At 41.0% G+C, this 17147-nt stretch overlaps 1 protein-coding gene across 2 annotated transcripts in view; it reads right to left on the reverse strand.

Moving 5' to 3' along the window:
* Positions 1 to 408: 408 nt before the first annotated feature.
* The window catches only part of ryk (receptor like tyrosine kinase), a 61624-nt gene continuing 44885 nt past the window's right edge, over positions 409 to 17147 (reverse strand). For both annotated transcript variants that reach the window (XM_074668571.1, XM_074668570.1), the window contains 6 exons: positions 15548 to 15617; positions 14736 to 14868; positions 11928 to 12037; positions 11614 to 11773; positions 6666 to 6802; positions 409 to 2213 (listed from right to left, as the gene is read on the reverse strand). In XM_074668571.1, coding sequence (XP_074524672.1) covers positions 2102 to 2213; positions 6666 to 6802; positions 11614 to 11773; positions 11928 to 12037; positions 14736 to 14868; positions 15548 to 15617 — 722 coding nt within the window. In that variant the 3' untranslated portion in view covers positions 409 to 2101. The remainder of the gene's footprint in view (positions 2214 to 6665; positions 6803 to 11613; positions 11774 to 11927; positions 12038 to 14735; positions 14869 to 15547; positions 15618 to 17147) is intronic.

Genomic DNA, 17147 nt, shown 5'->3' on the forward strand with positions numbered 1-17147 from the left:
TTGCTGTGTTTTCCAAGGTCTCCCAAGAAAAAGGCTTTTTCCAGATGGTGACATATGTTGCTCCAAAACCTCAACAAGATTCTGTATAAACAGGCTCCAAAGCTAAGATCTGTGAGATGCCGTGGACTCTCCTGCATCCATAGGTCATCATGAACACTGTGAGCTGATAATAAGCCGGATGGTTTCTCTCTGTTGGGTCCATGATTTCCAAAAAGACATCAATTTTTGATTGTTCGGACTGCGGCAGTTCTCCACTTTGTTTCAGTCCATCTTATGCAGGAAATACACCAGATCCTTGTACGCCCATCTTTCAACTCCATAGGTTTATTTTATTTTGGATGTCACTGGACATCTTCCTGTCTTGCTTGATCTACTCTATGTAAATCGTCGCATCAGAATCAGAAAAAAATAGAAGTCCTGCTTTTTGATCTGGAGGATCCCAACCTACCAGAGCTGAAATGCAGCTGGAACACAACGGAGCAGCGTCGATGTGAGTGAACACATTGACTTGAAGAGAAACGCATCAGATTCTGTGCTGTGATAGAACTGAGACGAACTGGAGCCACATCTGGTGCATTTTGGCCGTTAGGGAAGCTGCTAGTGTTTCTGGATGATGCTTATTTAGGGTTCACAGATAATGCTCTTTGGAGGTGATGTTGAGTCCATGCAGTGACTTCCACTACAGAGTCATGTCAGTTGTTAAAGTCACACCGTCTGGTTAAAGGCATTCAGTTCGTTCTTTCATTTTTTCCCTTTAGAGCAAAGATTTCTTCAGATTCTCTAAATCTCTGAGTAACATTATGGACCCTATATGACAAATTTTTGGATTCCTTTAAATTCTTTCTTGAGCGACATTATCATTTATCACTTTCACAGAGTGATGAACCTCTTTCAAGCCCTGAAACGCCCTGTACACAGCTCGTATTACAGCTCCTGGCTCATTCAAAGAAGCACAATTATTCCAAATAACGTTTCTTTGTGCCATTCAGACCCCAGAGTTTATAAATCAGTGCCCAGGTTTTTAAAATATGAGAATTCTCCCCTTGAAAATAAAAAAGACATGCTTAAAAGATCCCATTTAATTTGTGGATATGAACTGGGGAAGCACTTTACAACCTTAATTCAACATGCAGTGATCATAAAAACACATCAAAAAGATGTTAAAGGTGAGAGGATAAGATGAGACCGAGCTGCTGGGAAGCTTTCTGTTTGTTCACAGTGATAATCAGTGATAATCCTCTTACTCACAAAAACCAGTCCAGAAATCCTGTGAGGGGCTGTGTTCTGACGCAGAACAATCAAGCTTATGAAATGAAAACATGGTAATTCAGTCTGAAGGATGTGACAGTGAATACAAAAATGTACAAAAAAAAAGAGAATGAAGGTGTTGGTCTCCGAAAGAATCAAAGTGTATAAAATTCACTCTGCGTATGAAGCTTTGTGTCGCTGATTCTGTTCAAGCTGTCCTGTCCGTTAGTCCTAATCCACAGACTGAAGAAACTGTTTAATGAAAACAGCGTACCATTCATGAAGGTCTCAGGAATCATCCGGAAGAATGTGATTTCCATGAGGCCTTGTCGTACCAGGCTTGAGCTTACAGCAGCAGAGTGAACCAACCTGTTGGGGTCTGTTAATGTCAACAAATGAAGACCTCCAGCCTAAAACTGGTACCTAACTCATTCTGCTGCAGTCTGTTACACATCTACCATTTACTCTGCTCCTAAGTTAAAAAGCTGTAGAGAATACTGTCTGTAACACACGGCTGTCCGAGGGCTGAGTTTCGACGTATGGCACATAAATATCTGTAAATGCTGGTGTGCTGTACAGGCGAGGACGTCTATCCGTTGTTCTCGTCCTCATGGCGAAAGGAGAGCACTGTCTAGATGCTTTCAAGCATAAGAAGAACACAGAATCCTTTTACACTGCTATGCTGTAAAAAGATAATTCAACTATATAAAAACTCAAAAGTACTGTACAGATTAAAATCATCAGCGTAAGTCTGTTCACTCATCAGATAAGGCACATCTCCATACGCGTATTCCTTATGAAAAGTGTCCGTCAGCCTCTCCTGTCGCTGTTTTTGAATTAACGTGAGTTGATTTCAGACGTAAGCGCCCAACGCTGCGTGAAACTCTGTGAGACACTGAACAAGCTGCTGGAACTTGGGCCTCTCCTCCGGGTCCAGGGCCCAGCAACACGCCATCACTGCAAAGCTGCAACAGAAACACAAGGAGGGGAGGAATGATCAGGCAGGGTGTGAAAGACGAGGTCAACACACAGGCTTCTGTCACTCTCTGGATTTCATGATCACATGATCCTTATTCCCGGTGTTGACCCTGCACCTACAGTTCATGTTGTATTGTCCTGAAACAGGAGCTGCCTGTACAGAACTGATCCATGAGCGAGATATAATCAGCTCTGCCCTTAAATGTGGTATTTAGCAACCTCTAATATTTTGGAAAAGGAAGGCGTCCCCTCAGCACCTATTGAATTCAGAAGGAGAACATGTTCCGCTCAACGAACTGCAGGTACTTTTCCATGAGCTGTTTGTGGACTAGGTCGAGTTTTTAAAGCTAATCAGGAAAGACAAAGAAAAATGTAGCTCTGAGACACACTGAAGCCTGTGAGCATGTAACTAGGATGAATAAAGCTGCATAATCATGATCACTTATCTGCAGGAAATGAAGAGTGTCAGATGCCTGAAAACTTGTTGAGGCAGCTGATGTTTTGCAGTTTAAACTGTAAATGAAACTTTGTGTTTTTCCAAGCAGCAAACTCTGAATGTGAAGAATGAAGCTTACGCTGAAGAGCTAAAAACTGTGATTCACCTAGTTTCTGTTTGAGGCTGGCTGCAGAAACATCAGAAACAACAACCATCCCACACTAAAACAGAAGGATTTTCACAGCAGAGTAAACATGGTAAAAAAGACAGGTTAGGTCTGGGCTCATTTCTGCATCTACTCGTTATTTTTGAAAGTACCAAACGTTTAAGTTTTGTCTATGTAAGGTCATGGCCGACTTGACTGAAAGGCAGGAACCCTGTAGTTGTCTGTGAAGAGACGAAAGCCCCGCCTCTTTACCTCATCCTGACTTGAACAAAGCTTGGCTTCAACACGGCCCTGTTGACTATAAGCCTCAAACCTCTGTGATGCAGAAAACCTTGTCTTCCCTATTATCTTATTCCCTGTTTGCTTCACATAACACTACCCAAATGTTTAACTAGGATACAATGCTCATAAAATCATAAAATTAAAAGATTATCTGCTTAGATACATGGTTATAATAAAATGTGCATGAAAGGACTGAAAACCCTTACCTACTGCGATAGTGCTGGCACTATATGTACTTTAGCTGGGGAGTTGTTACCGTAACTCTGTCACGTGCGCTTTACAGTGACATACAGTTTATTACCTTGATAACAAGCTTGTGACGCAAAACAAGAGAAACATTGTGAATATGCAAAACAGCTTCTGAGTCACACTGCTCTGCTTATACTGCTAATAGTTCCCTATCATGTGCATAGGGATGGGTCAAAAAATCAAAAATTGATAAACCAGTATTTTCTGTTTGACAATATTAAAAAATTGGGATTCTTTGACAAAGATTTTTTTTAAATTCAAATTCTTCATTCAGTCTTTGGATTGGAAATAAAATACAATTTTTCTACAACAGAAGGTGAAATGTTTCTCTCTGACTCAGGTGATGTGCATTTTATGGGAAAATATGGCTCCTGGTATAGTCTGTAGGCATTGTCATCATCGTTACACTTTTTCTCATGGTCTGGGGTTAAAAAAGCAAACTAAGAATCGCACAAATTGTAAATATTGAAGAATCGCAATTTAAATCAAATTGGCACAACAAAAATCGTAGTAGAATCCAAATGCGAGGATTGCATATTATCCCAGCCCTAATGTGCAATAATCATTTACCATCAAATTTATGTACTATTTGAAAAAGAGGCCAAAGCACTCAGACAAGGGGCATTTTCAGACCATTTTACCGCCTCTGCAACAAAATCTGTCCAGACCATTTTTAGCCTCAGTAGGTAAAGGTTTAAGATACGTGTCAGTGTTTACTAATCTGTTAGTCAGAGCACTTTGTGATGAGTGCAGCGTCATCCAGCGCACAGAACGAAGCACGCAAACGAGAGCTCCGGAAAAAAAATGCAGCACCTCAGCATGTTTGCTCGGAGTTTGTGGATCCTCTGAAGTTCATTCCACCCTAAACACAGTGACACAGAAAGAAATGCACAACTTCTTCCTCAGTTTTGCAGCTTTAAACTCCAGTTCATTTAATCTCGCTTCACTTCCCTGGAGGTCAGTGGCTCTCGCTGTACTGTCTTTCTTGCTCTTAACTATAAGGTTGAAAATTAAAGTATGGATGTGTTTTTTTAAAGGCTTTACTGTTTTTAGATAAGGTGGTAATATAAAGTGAATAAAAACAACACGGCTTTTAAAACAAACTAAGGGTGTATTCACGCCTGGATTGTTTGGGGCAGTTGTTCCTAAACAGTGAGTAGCCCCCCCAAAACCTCGGTTCGTTTGGGCATGTGTGAACACAGTAATCGCGCTCGGATACGGGCGGGTCGAAAAAGGAGGGTCGAGATCGCCAAAAATAGGTGGTCTCAGCTTGCTTCCATTCGAGCCCTGTAGAAGATCTTGTGCAGTGAAAACATACAAGCCCCAGCAACCGGCACAACTGACTCAGAACTGTGGCTCAGGGTCTGTTTACGCGACAACGGTTTTAGGGTGAAACACAAGTTGCGTTTCAGCCTCGCGATTACACAGAAAACATCGTTTCAGCCGACCTAAACCTGCGTTTTCAGTGGAAACGCTGATGTCATGCTCCGCTTCACGCATACAACAGTTCAACAGTACCATGGTTATTGTCGTTGTGAGTTACCATGTTGAGCTTGTGCTGCTCAATCTGCTGAATCTGCTGACTGTCTTTATACAAAATGAGCATCTGTTGCTCCACTTCTGCTCTTAGTATTCACCAATTCACCAGATGATTGGCTCAACTCTACTTTCATGGAGGTCTCCCAAAAGCGTCTTCAGGACAAGACAGTAATAGCACCAACTACTGGCCTGGCATGCTTACTACAGCGTTTTCAGTCCCTCAGCGTTTTCGTGCAAACACAGAATTTTTTTCACTGAGTTTTAGCATTTTCGGATGAAACGTTATTTAAACAGGGCCTCACACTGTAGTGATACGAGCAGTAATGAGCTCAGTTGTCAACTGTACAGTCAACACAGTAGAAGAAGGAGTAGAAGAATCAACAACAGCAGCAGAAGAAGAGAAGACTGAAGAGCTGAGGAAAATGAGTTGTGGGCTCACATGGAGCAGTAAAGGCATAAAGTTCCTCATCAAAGAGCCTTAATGCAGTCGGGACCACAAACTACATATGTTGGTCATATAGCGCACACTGGTACATGAGCTAGATATACGCTAAAACCCAAACTAGCCAGTTGATGCTCCATGGCTGTTCTTCCCTGTGGAAAACAGGTAAGAACATGTATGAATGAATGTATGAAGATAAGGAAACTCCCCACCTTATGGGTATGATTTCTGACCAATGAGAGAAAAAAATCAATCCCATGTGGCATTTGTTTACAACTTTCCATGTTTGTCTTGTGATCACAAACGAACCAAATGACCACCACTACAATTTTATCATTTTTGCCCCAGAATCGCCACAAAGCAAACGAGCCACAGGTGTGAATACACCCTAAGATACGTTTATGGAATAAGACAAAAATTGATAAACTGTGCTTCAAACACTTCTATTTAGTCCACTGCAGGACTTCGGTGTCAGAGAAAGCCCATCACCTCCTTAGTCACAGCAGTTATCTCATATCAGTTTATTAAATTCTGTGAGGGCAGGTTAAAGCAATAGAAAGTCTATTCATGTCAGACTTGATTCACAGAACATCCGTCTTCACTGAGCAGGAAACCTCCTGGTTATTATTGTCCATAAGTGTCAAGGTGACAGGCTTTTTGTAACCTGATACGGTGGTGGGAGAAAGCTTCCTTTTTACTCCTCGACAGTTGCAGGATGTCGATAAGCCTCACATAAACAAAGCTGGTAACTGATCAACATTTCACTCAGAGTGAGCGCTCATGTGCTGCACGAACAGCCTGTTGGCTGTGGGTGCACTACATGACGTACACACTGAGGGTGTCTTTAGCTCATACTATGCGTTTGTATTGATGGCGACGGGACGAAGAACAAACATGTCCTCAGAATGTCTGCAGCAATTTTATCAAGTCCAAACAAGAAACCTGTCTGCAGCTGTGAAGGCCAGCTGGTAGGCCTGCCGTCTATCTGTCATTGTTACGTAAGAAAACAGGAGCTGGGATAGTTTCTGCTGCTGAGTCGATCACTTATCGTAGAAGAAAACCATCAGAAAAATCTCATGTCCTTTGTGAATTTCAAATTAGATGTTTTTGTTCTCATATTGCTGTTAACAGCTGATTGGCTGCAGGTTATTCATTTTAAATTACACTCAACTGTTGATCATTTTTCTAGTTAATTTTGCAACTTGAAATTGTTTGATCATCTAAAATCGCTGTTTTCTGACGAAGTGGTTCATCTCAAAGAAATTAAGTGTCTTTTTGTAGGGGTCCCAGTTTGTGTGTGAGTGTGTGTTGTATAAAGAACGTACAGTTCATCTGGACAGTTGATTGGCTGTGCTATTCGGTACCCATCCTTCAGGTATGCAGACATCTCAAAGGGGTCGATGTCGACATACGGGGTCTGACCCAGAGTCATCAGCTCCCACAGCGTCACCCCGAAGGCCCACTAAAAAAAAAAAAAAAACACAACACAACATGTGATCAACACAGTGTCCAGCACAGAGCATTTATTTACAACATTTCTGAACATTTTAAACACGAGCTGCTGTCTTTAACGTGTTTCCATCACACAGAACAAACATAACAACCGTTTCTATCCAGAGAGCGGAAAGCCAGTGGTGCCCACATGCAATCAAATACAGAATGTTCTGCAGGAACAATGTGAGGAAATTATGTTGATAAATTTATACATCATCGTAATAAATCGTTGCTGCACGTTTCTGTTGAGACTGAGAGTAAACACGGGGACTCTTATGTTTAGGGAGACGGCTGGTTCAAGCTCTCATGTGTGTGAAGGCTCGGGTCTGAACTTACCTCGAGGAAACAGGGAACAGAAACATTTCCTTTGTGGTGTTTTCAAGTAATGCTCTGATTATTAACCCATATGTTAGGTCTCTGTAGGTGTTGACCCTGGCTGTACTTCTCCTTCTTATCTCAGATTTAGATTGGCAGCTCTCGCTGACCGGGCTGTGATTTCAGGACAGAGGTCATCCTGAGACCACAGCTAATGAGACGCTTTCTGTGGTGGGAGCGTTTCATGACCTGTAATAACACCACAGCCTCTAACCTCACAGCTCTCACATGGAGACGGTGCCCAACAGTGCCAGCATTAGTGACCTGACTTATCATGATGTTTCTTTTTTTGAGTTTTCTCTAATAAATCACATCTCTTGGATTGGAAAAATAAAAGCTGGGGATGTAAGAGCGAATGAATCACAGTGGCTGATGGCAGAAATTAAAAGAAGATGTAAAAATGGAATATATATATCTATGTATATATATCATACTGACTCAAATAAAGGATGACCCTGATTGTAGGACGACCCCCCTGTTTCTGAGACCAATCTTCAGGAAAAGACTGATGGCCAAAATGGACTTAAAAAAAAAAAAAAAAAAAGATGTGTAATTGAAATTTAGAGAAAATAATATTTGCAGACTTCGTTCATTTTTGGCTCTAAATTAGGGATGCACTGATATGAAAATTTTGGCCAATACTGATATTCGATATCAATATTGCTGTTATGGCCAATAACTGATATTTACCAATATCAGTTTTGATTAAAATGAAAAAAAAATCTGAGATGATCAAATTGTGAACATACTGAAAATCATGCAAATTAAATTTTTCAATATCTCTCTTTATTTTCAAACTTGTTTTCCTTGTCCTCTCTTCTTAGTTCGTCATAGTTTTGGTGTTTACATAGTCATAGGAAACAACATCATTTGGATCTTCAAAGATCGTTTAAGATGCTCCAAAAATGGCCGGCAGCTAATGAGTAAATATTGGCCCGATTTACAAATTGGCTGAAAATGACCAACATCAGCCAATACCGGTACTAATACCTATTTATCATGCATCTCTACTCTAAATACTATCACACCGCGGACAGCGCATGTGATCCATGACGCATGATCCCCGCAAGCGCATATCTCGACAATCATTTTAAACAAAGCAGGGTTGTTAGAGGGCTGTGTTGGACCAAATGACTTACCATAAGTCAAAAAGTCCCAAAAAGTTGTAGCAGTGCTCTCTGTGACTCATCGTGCTTAAGCACGACATGGTTTGGATAGCTAGTGTGACCGCGCCCTAAGTTTCTCACTTGTATGGGACGATGACTTCTTCTATCTAAAAAAAAGAACTGTATTTTCATACAATGTTAGGGATGATGCTTGGAAAAGGAATTAATTTCCTCTTTGTAAGTTGCTCTGTGTTGCTGTTTTGTTTCAGTTTACTTTTAGATGATGTTTCCTTTTATGTATACAATTAGATTTGCTTAGGGCTAATGGTAAAATCTAACCCCCCTCTCATTACACACACACACACACACACACACACACACACACACACACACACACACACACACACACACACACACACACACACAAACACTATATTATATGCTTTCTTACTGTATTCATACAGTATTAGTATAACTTGTAGTGTTCTTTCTGTATTTTGAGGTTGAGTAATTTTTAAAAAGGAAAGTTTTTAGATAAGCCTTTTGGGTCTTTTGCCTCACCCTGCACTGTAAATTGTTTGTTTTTTTGATAAGTACATTTTTTCTGTCTTTTGTTTTATTGTGCAATATCAATTAATTAAATCAACTCGAATCAATGGGCATACCTTCATTACACTTTATCAACAATAAACTCACACACCCTCCTGTCAGTCTCTTGGAAATGGCCGCGATAGGCTTTTCCTTTTACAGTTGCCTTTTTCAGATGGCCTTTTTGGACGCGCCATCTTTGGACATTACACTCCGTAACTCCACATTTTTTGTCACTGCTCTGGAAGTTGCCTGACCTTTGTGCATATCCGAAGGTTTTAGGTTTAAGTAATGTTTTAAAAGCTTTTAAAGTAAACACAATTATTTTTGTCATCTAAATGTCCTGATTTTTTAAATCTTAGAGTATTTTCAAGATTTTATTTTACTCTATATCTTGTAAAATCTGCAGACCTCAAAGTTTATACCAGCTCTGTTGGTTATATTCTTTTAATGTGATGTTTTTTAATCACCTGGGAAGCATTATAGATATAAAAACCTCCTGCAGCTGCCACTTGTTCTTGGACACTATTTTACAGCACAATAACAAAATGTGGAAGACAAAGTGAATGTTTAGATGTGTGAAACAAAATCTGTCCCTTTGCCAGTTTTAAATTCAAAATACCAAAAACATTTTGTTTTCATTAAGATGAAGATGAACAGGATTATTCAAGCTACATCTGTTTTTAAATGAATTACAGCAGAGCAGAGATGTGAGGCCTTCTCTAAGGACAGAATCCTCCAAATAAGGCCTCTCAGTCCCTCTGACTTCCCATATGCATGGATGTTATATGTGTGAGTCCCCTGACAGGAGTTATGGAGTGTTTCCTTTGTTAACACTAACGTGTGCAGCGCCCCTGATGCTCCACAGTTCCAAGTAATACTCTGGACTTTCCCCTGGAGCTGAGTGGGTTGCTAATGCCAGGCCTGTGTTTTACTGTAAGAGCAGGGAGGGCAATGACTGCCATGAAACAGCGTGACCAAAGGAGGAATGTGGAGGGGAGGGAAGCGTCTGGCTGGTGTCTCTAAGGAGCTGTCGAGCCTCCCGACAGTCTGCCGCACCCACTCTGCCATCCGGGGACAGGAAAGAGGGACGAGCCAGAGACAGACACGCCACCGCTCGGCGCTGTTCCTCTCTTCCCTTTGACACCTTGACAAAGTGACCAAGAATGGCTCTGACACAATAGAGGCCATTTCCTCCATCACCTCTTCGATATCATATCCTTTTACTTTTTTAAGAGGCCATTAGAGACAAGGAAAGGTTGATGAAAGATTTCCATGAAGTAAACGGTGTCTGTGATGCTTCATTCATTACAGGAACAAACATGAAAGAGCCAAAAGCTGCAGTTCATCAAACGGCCACTCGAGCATGGAAAGGAGTCACTCCTGTAGCGTCTGTGTCAAAACTCCAAACTTTACAGAATGAATAAACATGTTTATAGGCTAATAATATAACTACTTTGATTGCTAGAGCTTGTTTTCCTCTTCAACCCCACCGTGAGAAAGATGATTTTGTTATTTACCTTATCCTTTCATAAACTGTCAGAATAAATGTTTGCTGAGAGGTGCTGCCCTGTTGTGGCTGCCTGTTGAAGCAGCTCTGTCTTCCTCGTCCATTTCTTGTAATTCTGTGTTTGTCTGGAGATCCTCCATGTAACCATGGCTGTATTGTTCACATGTGAAATCAGCCGTTAGCAGTCTGTAGCATGTCAATGCTAACTGGTGTAAGGCCAGATGTTTTCCACAAGTTTAGGAGAAGGAGGTGAGGACGACGTGCTGGATCTCAGGTGTGAGCTAAGAAGTGACGAAATGGACCTGTCCTCCCATCCATCATTATTGGGAATGTAAGATCTTTCTCCAATAAGATGGACGAGCTAGCCGTGCTAACCCAGGAACAAAGGGGAATACCAGAGGGCAGAGTAGCATCATGCTATTCACAGATATGGCTAATGGAGCTAACACCAGACACCAACGCCACATTGGAAGAACTTCACCTGCTGTGAGCAGACAGGTTACACTTTCCTACGTTTTTTTTCTTGATTACTGCTGAAGTCAGTCCTGAATTCCCCCTCGGGAATAAATAAAGTATTTCCTAGTCCATTGTATTCTAATGTATTCAAAAGCTGGTTCTGTGATATGTCCTAATAGTCAATTCTTCTATTTTCGCTCTAGCATACTTTATTGGTGGTGTCAGTTTTACACGTTAAACCTTGTTAGCTTGTTCAAAGTTAGCCATAAAGCAATAATAAATAATATGGGTTATACTCTCCTGTAGAGGCAAGTCTGGTGTCTTATTTTCTCTTTGCTTAAAGGTTTCTTTTTGCCAATCAGCAGCTTAATTCTCCAGAAGGGAGAGTTGTTTCTGACTCAGACGTTGTGTTTCTCTCTGGTCAGTCCTCTGAAAACAGATGTCTTTGTGTGGGATCAACTTTTGTCATCAAATGATTCATCTCATGAATTAAAAATATGCACTGACTGCAAAACTCTGACACCTCAAGATATTGTTTTTTAAGACTTGGATTTTACTAAACCAGCGTAATGAAGCTCAGCCGTCACACTGTTTTCTGCTTGTACAATGAACCCCACAAAGGCCTAATACTGGTGTCCCAGTGTGTGATTTTTGTCTTTGTAACTGTTTGAGGCTTACCCCACTCAGGTGTAATTGTTGTGTCAGTGGTATCATCCACTTCTTCTAAACAGACTATGTTCTTACCACGTCGCTGGCGCTGGAGAAGTCATTGTTAAGCAAGCTTTCCAGAGCCATCCAACGGACGGGTCGATTCTCATTATCCCCCAGGCAGTGGTAATCCATCGGAAATAGGTCCCGGGCCAGGGCGTTATCTGTGATCTTCACCTGCATGTTGTCGTCAATGCTGTCAGAGGGGAAGTCGAGAAAGAAAAGGACAACAGAGAGTAATTAGTTTGTTTATGTTGGAGCATTTAAATCCTGGACTGAATCATCTGAAGCCAAAGCAGAAGAAGGGAGGGCAAGCGACGGCAGCTTGTAGCTGGGTCATGGACACTTACACACAGTTCCTGGCAGCGAGGTCTTTGTGTATGACCTCTCTGCGAGCCAGGTAGCTCATTCCACATGCAATCTGGATGGCCATGTAAACCAGGTCCTGTTGAGAGATCGCCTGGAGGGAAATGAGAAAGAGAGAAAGAAAGACAATGTGGAGTTAGGACCCGACAGAGGAAAAACACAAAAATGGAAAAAGGGAGGGAGCGCAGACAGAAAGCACAGCTGATGCGACCTGAGGTGAAATTGTTCTTCGGTGTCAAATTGTTCTTTTCTCCTTTGACCTGAGACAAAGTCAGACATGGGTCAGAAATGGGAGTTACTTTAGCAAAGACTATTTCAGGCTCAGCATGAAAGTGAAAGACTAGTCAGCTGGAAAACCTCAACAGGTTACATGAACTCTGGAGCCACTTCTCAAAAGAATTTAATGCAGGAGGTAAAAACAGAAAAAATGAATTTACTCATTGTTGTAAACTCTCTAGTTTTTGCTCACTCCAGTGTCAAACCTCTCAGTAAGGCCATGTTTGTTCTCTGCTCTTACTGTTGATATGTTACCATGGCTCCAGTGTTAAAATCCTTGAGCAGGAAAGATGAGAAGTTGGCAGAACTTTGCTGACATTTGCGATTTGAGATGAAATGTGTTAGAAATTCATGTCGCCCACATAAAAAAGTGAAAAGTATTGTGGTTTCAAAATTTTTTCACTTTTCATCACATTCCACAAAACTGCTAGAAACATTAACATCTAACAACAGCACCATGAGTCCAACTAAAACAGAAAAACTAGTTGGTAAATTACCATTTTATCCTCTTATTAGATATGTTTCACATTTCACAGACATTTAAGATTTTTCCAAATTATTTTATTATTTTATTCCCCTTTACGTATATAATAATTTAGCGTTATATGGAAATGAAAAGGACTTGGCGTAATTTGAGATGATTTAGCTCAGGAGAGGACACAGAGTGTTTGGAAGTTGAGGGAAGACTCATTTAACCACTCGGACAGTTTGCTACTTTTCTTTAAGGTGCAGATCAAAATCTGACTTTATTTGTATCCAATACAACAAACAAACTGTCTGTGCTCCAGGACTTTGTCCTTAAGTTATGATCATTTAAGGATGTTGACTGGACGGTTCATGAGGACTTTTTTTTGTTGTTGTTGTTTATTATAAAAGTCATGATGAAGTCACTGGGATGAGTGGATAAATTTCATGAGCACATCCTCTTGAGTTCAAACAAAAACTTTGGAGGTCATAGAAATCTACATAAACAAAGTATCTAGATCATGATGTGCAGACAAGGTAAAAAAAATAGTGCTGAGTTGGTGGTCAATTATGTCTTTCTTGTAATAATACTTCTTAGCTATAATCTCATGCTGTTGTAAAGTCTGTTTATTTCCTTTACAAATGGAGACACATTTATAAGAAACATGCATTAGAGGGATGAGCAGCAGAGCTAAGTATGTGAGTTGCCATCATGGAAAATTTGCCAAATCTCTGCCAATGCTAAACAGATTGGGATAATCAACAGATGTAAACTCATACTAAATCATAAAACTTGTCGTGCACTTCAGTTCTGTCCATACACCAGGAAGATGCATGCCTGAGACGGTTTATTTCTTGAAAGGTTTGAGTCAGTGTGGGACTTTAAAGAAAACTGTTTGTTTTGTGTTTGGGGCCCCTGAAGGGTCTGCAGACAATGGCTGGGCTCGCAGGTGTGTCTGAGAAAATCTTCACCTCTGAGCAGAGAAAACAGCCCCTGACTGCTGCGAGTATACAAACATTTTGTGGAGCTTAAAAGACTAGCTACCCCTCTAACTCCATCATGTATTTGGAAATCTGTATTATCTCATCCCTCCTATTGGCAGACAGTGTGTGGCTCTGACACACAGGGGAACATTGGAGTTTAATCTTATCAAACAGACAACTGATTTATTCATCTATTACACTGGAAGAGTCTTCACTACCAGTGAAGTCAGATAAGAGTTTTGTTTTTAGGCAAACACCTGGAGCTTAACGAAGGAGTGTTTACTTGGTATGGCCCGGCTTAGTCAGGTTCTCTGTATCTATCGTGCTCCGTAACTCTAACAGGTGGTTTTCAGTGGAAATATGACAACTGTGGAAAAGGTCAACATTAAACCTTGTTTTTCTAACTGTGCTGCTTCCCGAAGCAGATGTTCACCTTCATAATAAATGCAACACATCAGTATTGTGCTTTCCTGAGATGTCGTCTTCCCTGTACGATATGTTCATGATTTATAGCTTGGTGTTAATTGCACCAGCATAATTTAATGACTAAGACCTTGTCTCGTACAACTGCCAAAACTACATAATGAGATTGCAGAGAACGAAGGTGCTGCTGCGTGAACCTGAGACTTTACAAAGCAGGTTTGATGAATGTGAACACAAGGCAAGCTTCGTCTTGTGTTCGCTACATCTGTATTTTGGGGTTGATTGATTGGTTGGATCTGTGATGTGGCTTTGCCAAGCGCATCAAAGACTCCCTGAGGTTAACCTGTACAAAAGCCTGATTGTCTTTACACAGGGAATAAAATCTTTGCCCTGGGCACTAGCTTCAAGACTATATCAACAGTCTTTCTAATAACAGTGTAAACAGGAGTTTCTTGTGGGTGTTATGTGGTGTTGAGTGCTGAAAACACACAAAACCTTCTTTCATACTCCACTCGATTCCAATTTAGGGGATTTATTTTAATAGCGTACTAACTGTCTCAATATGATTCCATACATAGCTTCCACTGAGGCTTTTATTTTAATGATTTAATAAGTGACTCCTGTTTCCAGCTGCAAAGCCTCACCTGTGGGTTGTTAGCCTCAGCTAGCTTGCACTGTCGCAGGAACAGCTTGAGGTTCCCCCAGGCCATGAAGGGCAGGAGCACCATGGGCTTCTCGCCTTCTTCTGTGCACACATGACTGATCGGTAACAGGTTTCTGAAAGGGCAGGAACGGAGCGTTACACAACATGGTCCAAGGAAAAGTGCAGACATTCACAGAAAATGGAAGAAATACTTGGAAGATAAAGAGCTACATGTCAACAAGAGAAACCAAAACCATGTCTAAACTTAAAAAAGAGGAAGTGAAAACACATATTATAAACCGCTGACCTTAACAAAGAGAAAGAGGAAGGAGTGGGCCATCATGACGATAGCTGCTTAGAAATTACACTGGAAGTCCAATAATGTCTAAGAATTATGAGAATGAGCTCTTGGACGTATACTACTAAACTAAAACCATCTGTTCTGTAGAGTTAACAAAAAAAACAACTACAAAAAAAGAAGAAACAAACAAACGAGACACCATTGCAATAAAAAGAGCCATGGATTAATAACTGTTTAATACTGTGGGCTTAGGTGTACGGATTTTTTGTCTAGGATGCACACCACTCTGAGGTGATTGGGGTGATTGTGATTGTGCTTTGTCTTATTAAATATTTCTTAATATTTTTTTTTTTTTAAAAGCTGTTCTGGGGGATTTGCTGGGGGAAGACAGACATCATTGGCCAAGGGTGAGAGTTAAACCCTGGACCACCGCAGCTTCAGTTTATTGAAGTAGAAACAAACGCCAACTAAAATATCTAAAAACAAACTGTCTTGTGATTTCTTCCACTTACCTGTGATGGAGACCACGGAGCTTGCAACTTTCAGTCAACATCATGGTCACCTGCACCTCAGACGCATGATCTAAACAGATGGATAGAAATTTGTGTTAGAAAGTGGATTAATCAGGCGAAAAAGAGATCTGAGCAGTTCATCAAGGGTTCATGTGTGACCTCTCTCTGCACATCTTGGGTTTTTTACATTGCACAGACCTCCCTGCCTTACTGGGAAGCTGCAGGGGAAAAGTGACTCGTGCTAGGCCCCGTGTTTTTTTAATCTGCGTATACAGCTTTGCCATCTTCTGGTACTTATGGAAAGAGGAATTGTTGCCTTCCCCAGAAGGCACACGGGGAGGAAGCAACGACTCTAACAAACCCAAGACTGGCATATTGTTCACAGACTGGTATCCACCCCTCCTTGAGTAAACACCAGAAAGTGGACGAGAGGTCAGAAGGCAACGAGCAGACAAAGCTGACACACGCTGTGAACAAAGAACCTCACAGCCTCAAAATAAAGAAGCTCTTTAATCTTCATACCTTGAAGAATGAGTAAGGCGAACTATTCATGAACTGTCAAATCTGTGTGCTTGTTCCCTGGACTGAATCCATGTAAGGCCATCTGCTGAGGCCATCAGAAAAGCCCCGTATATATCTGATAGACAGTGTTTGGTTAACAATTTACGAGGCTTACTAAAGAAGAGGGATAAATCAAAAACTGTGCCAGCTGAAGTGTTAGCTGAGAACCTCAGCCATTCATCTTTAGCTGTTGGCATTACACGAGCGTGTTTTGGTCCAATGACGTTCACTGAGGATTACAACGTGCACTATGCAAACAACACACTTCATGGAGAAGCCACAAAGAGAGGCACATTCATTAACAACACAGCCGTCTTCACAGTTTATCAATTTCTTTGACAGCTGTGCATTCAGCTGTGCTTTACAACCAGGATGGAACCACAGACTGAATAAAAGGAGAAGTTCAGACGACAGGTCAAAAGAGAAGCGTTAAAGCTGACTCTGGATGCCTCAAACCTGCATTCCTGTTAACAGCCAACAAAGGATCACCCCTCAGGACATAGGAGGAAGTTTTGATTCCTCTCAGCTGAATGAGTATTCCAGCAGAAATTTTTCTGCATTATCAATTATCTCAGTCAGAGGGGATGTGATACATGCTTCAAGTTAATTCACACTGAACAGACTTTCCTCTCGACCTGGCCCCATGCTTCATCACCTCATGACTCCTCAGAGGGTTTCTCCTGCTCTTCTGCTTCTTTTGGAGCAAATATGTAATCTTCAATGAATCAAATAATATGATGTTTCACTGCTGTTTTTCTGTTTTTAAGACAGCATGAGGTTCACTTCAAAAATAATAGTCTCATTTAGAGTAAAACGGGTGAAAAAGCAGGATTTTCTCAGAGGGATGACTACATTTCCACTGAAACACTGCAACTCTGCTGACCTTGATCATATCTTGTTAAATGTTAGGTAGGGGTGCACTGATCACAATTTTCTGGCCGATCACCAATCTTTAAAAAGCCTGATTCAGTTTTCCTATTTTTTATTTTTGTTACATGTTACAATGTTACAATCTTACCTTGTTGAAAATCATTAAACA

The sequence above is a fragment of the Halichoeres trimaculatus genome, unplaced genomic scaffold (assembly GCF_033239565.1).
Source record: "Halichoeres trimaculatus isolate MK-OKI-2021-1 unplaced genomic scaffold, fHalTri1.1 fHalTri1_scaffold_4, whole genome shotgun sequence".
Classification (NCBI taxonomy): Eukaryota; Metazoa; Chordata; class Actinopteri; order Labriformes; family Labridae; genus Halichoeres; species Halichoeres trimaculatus.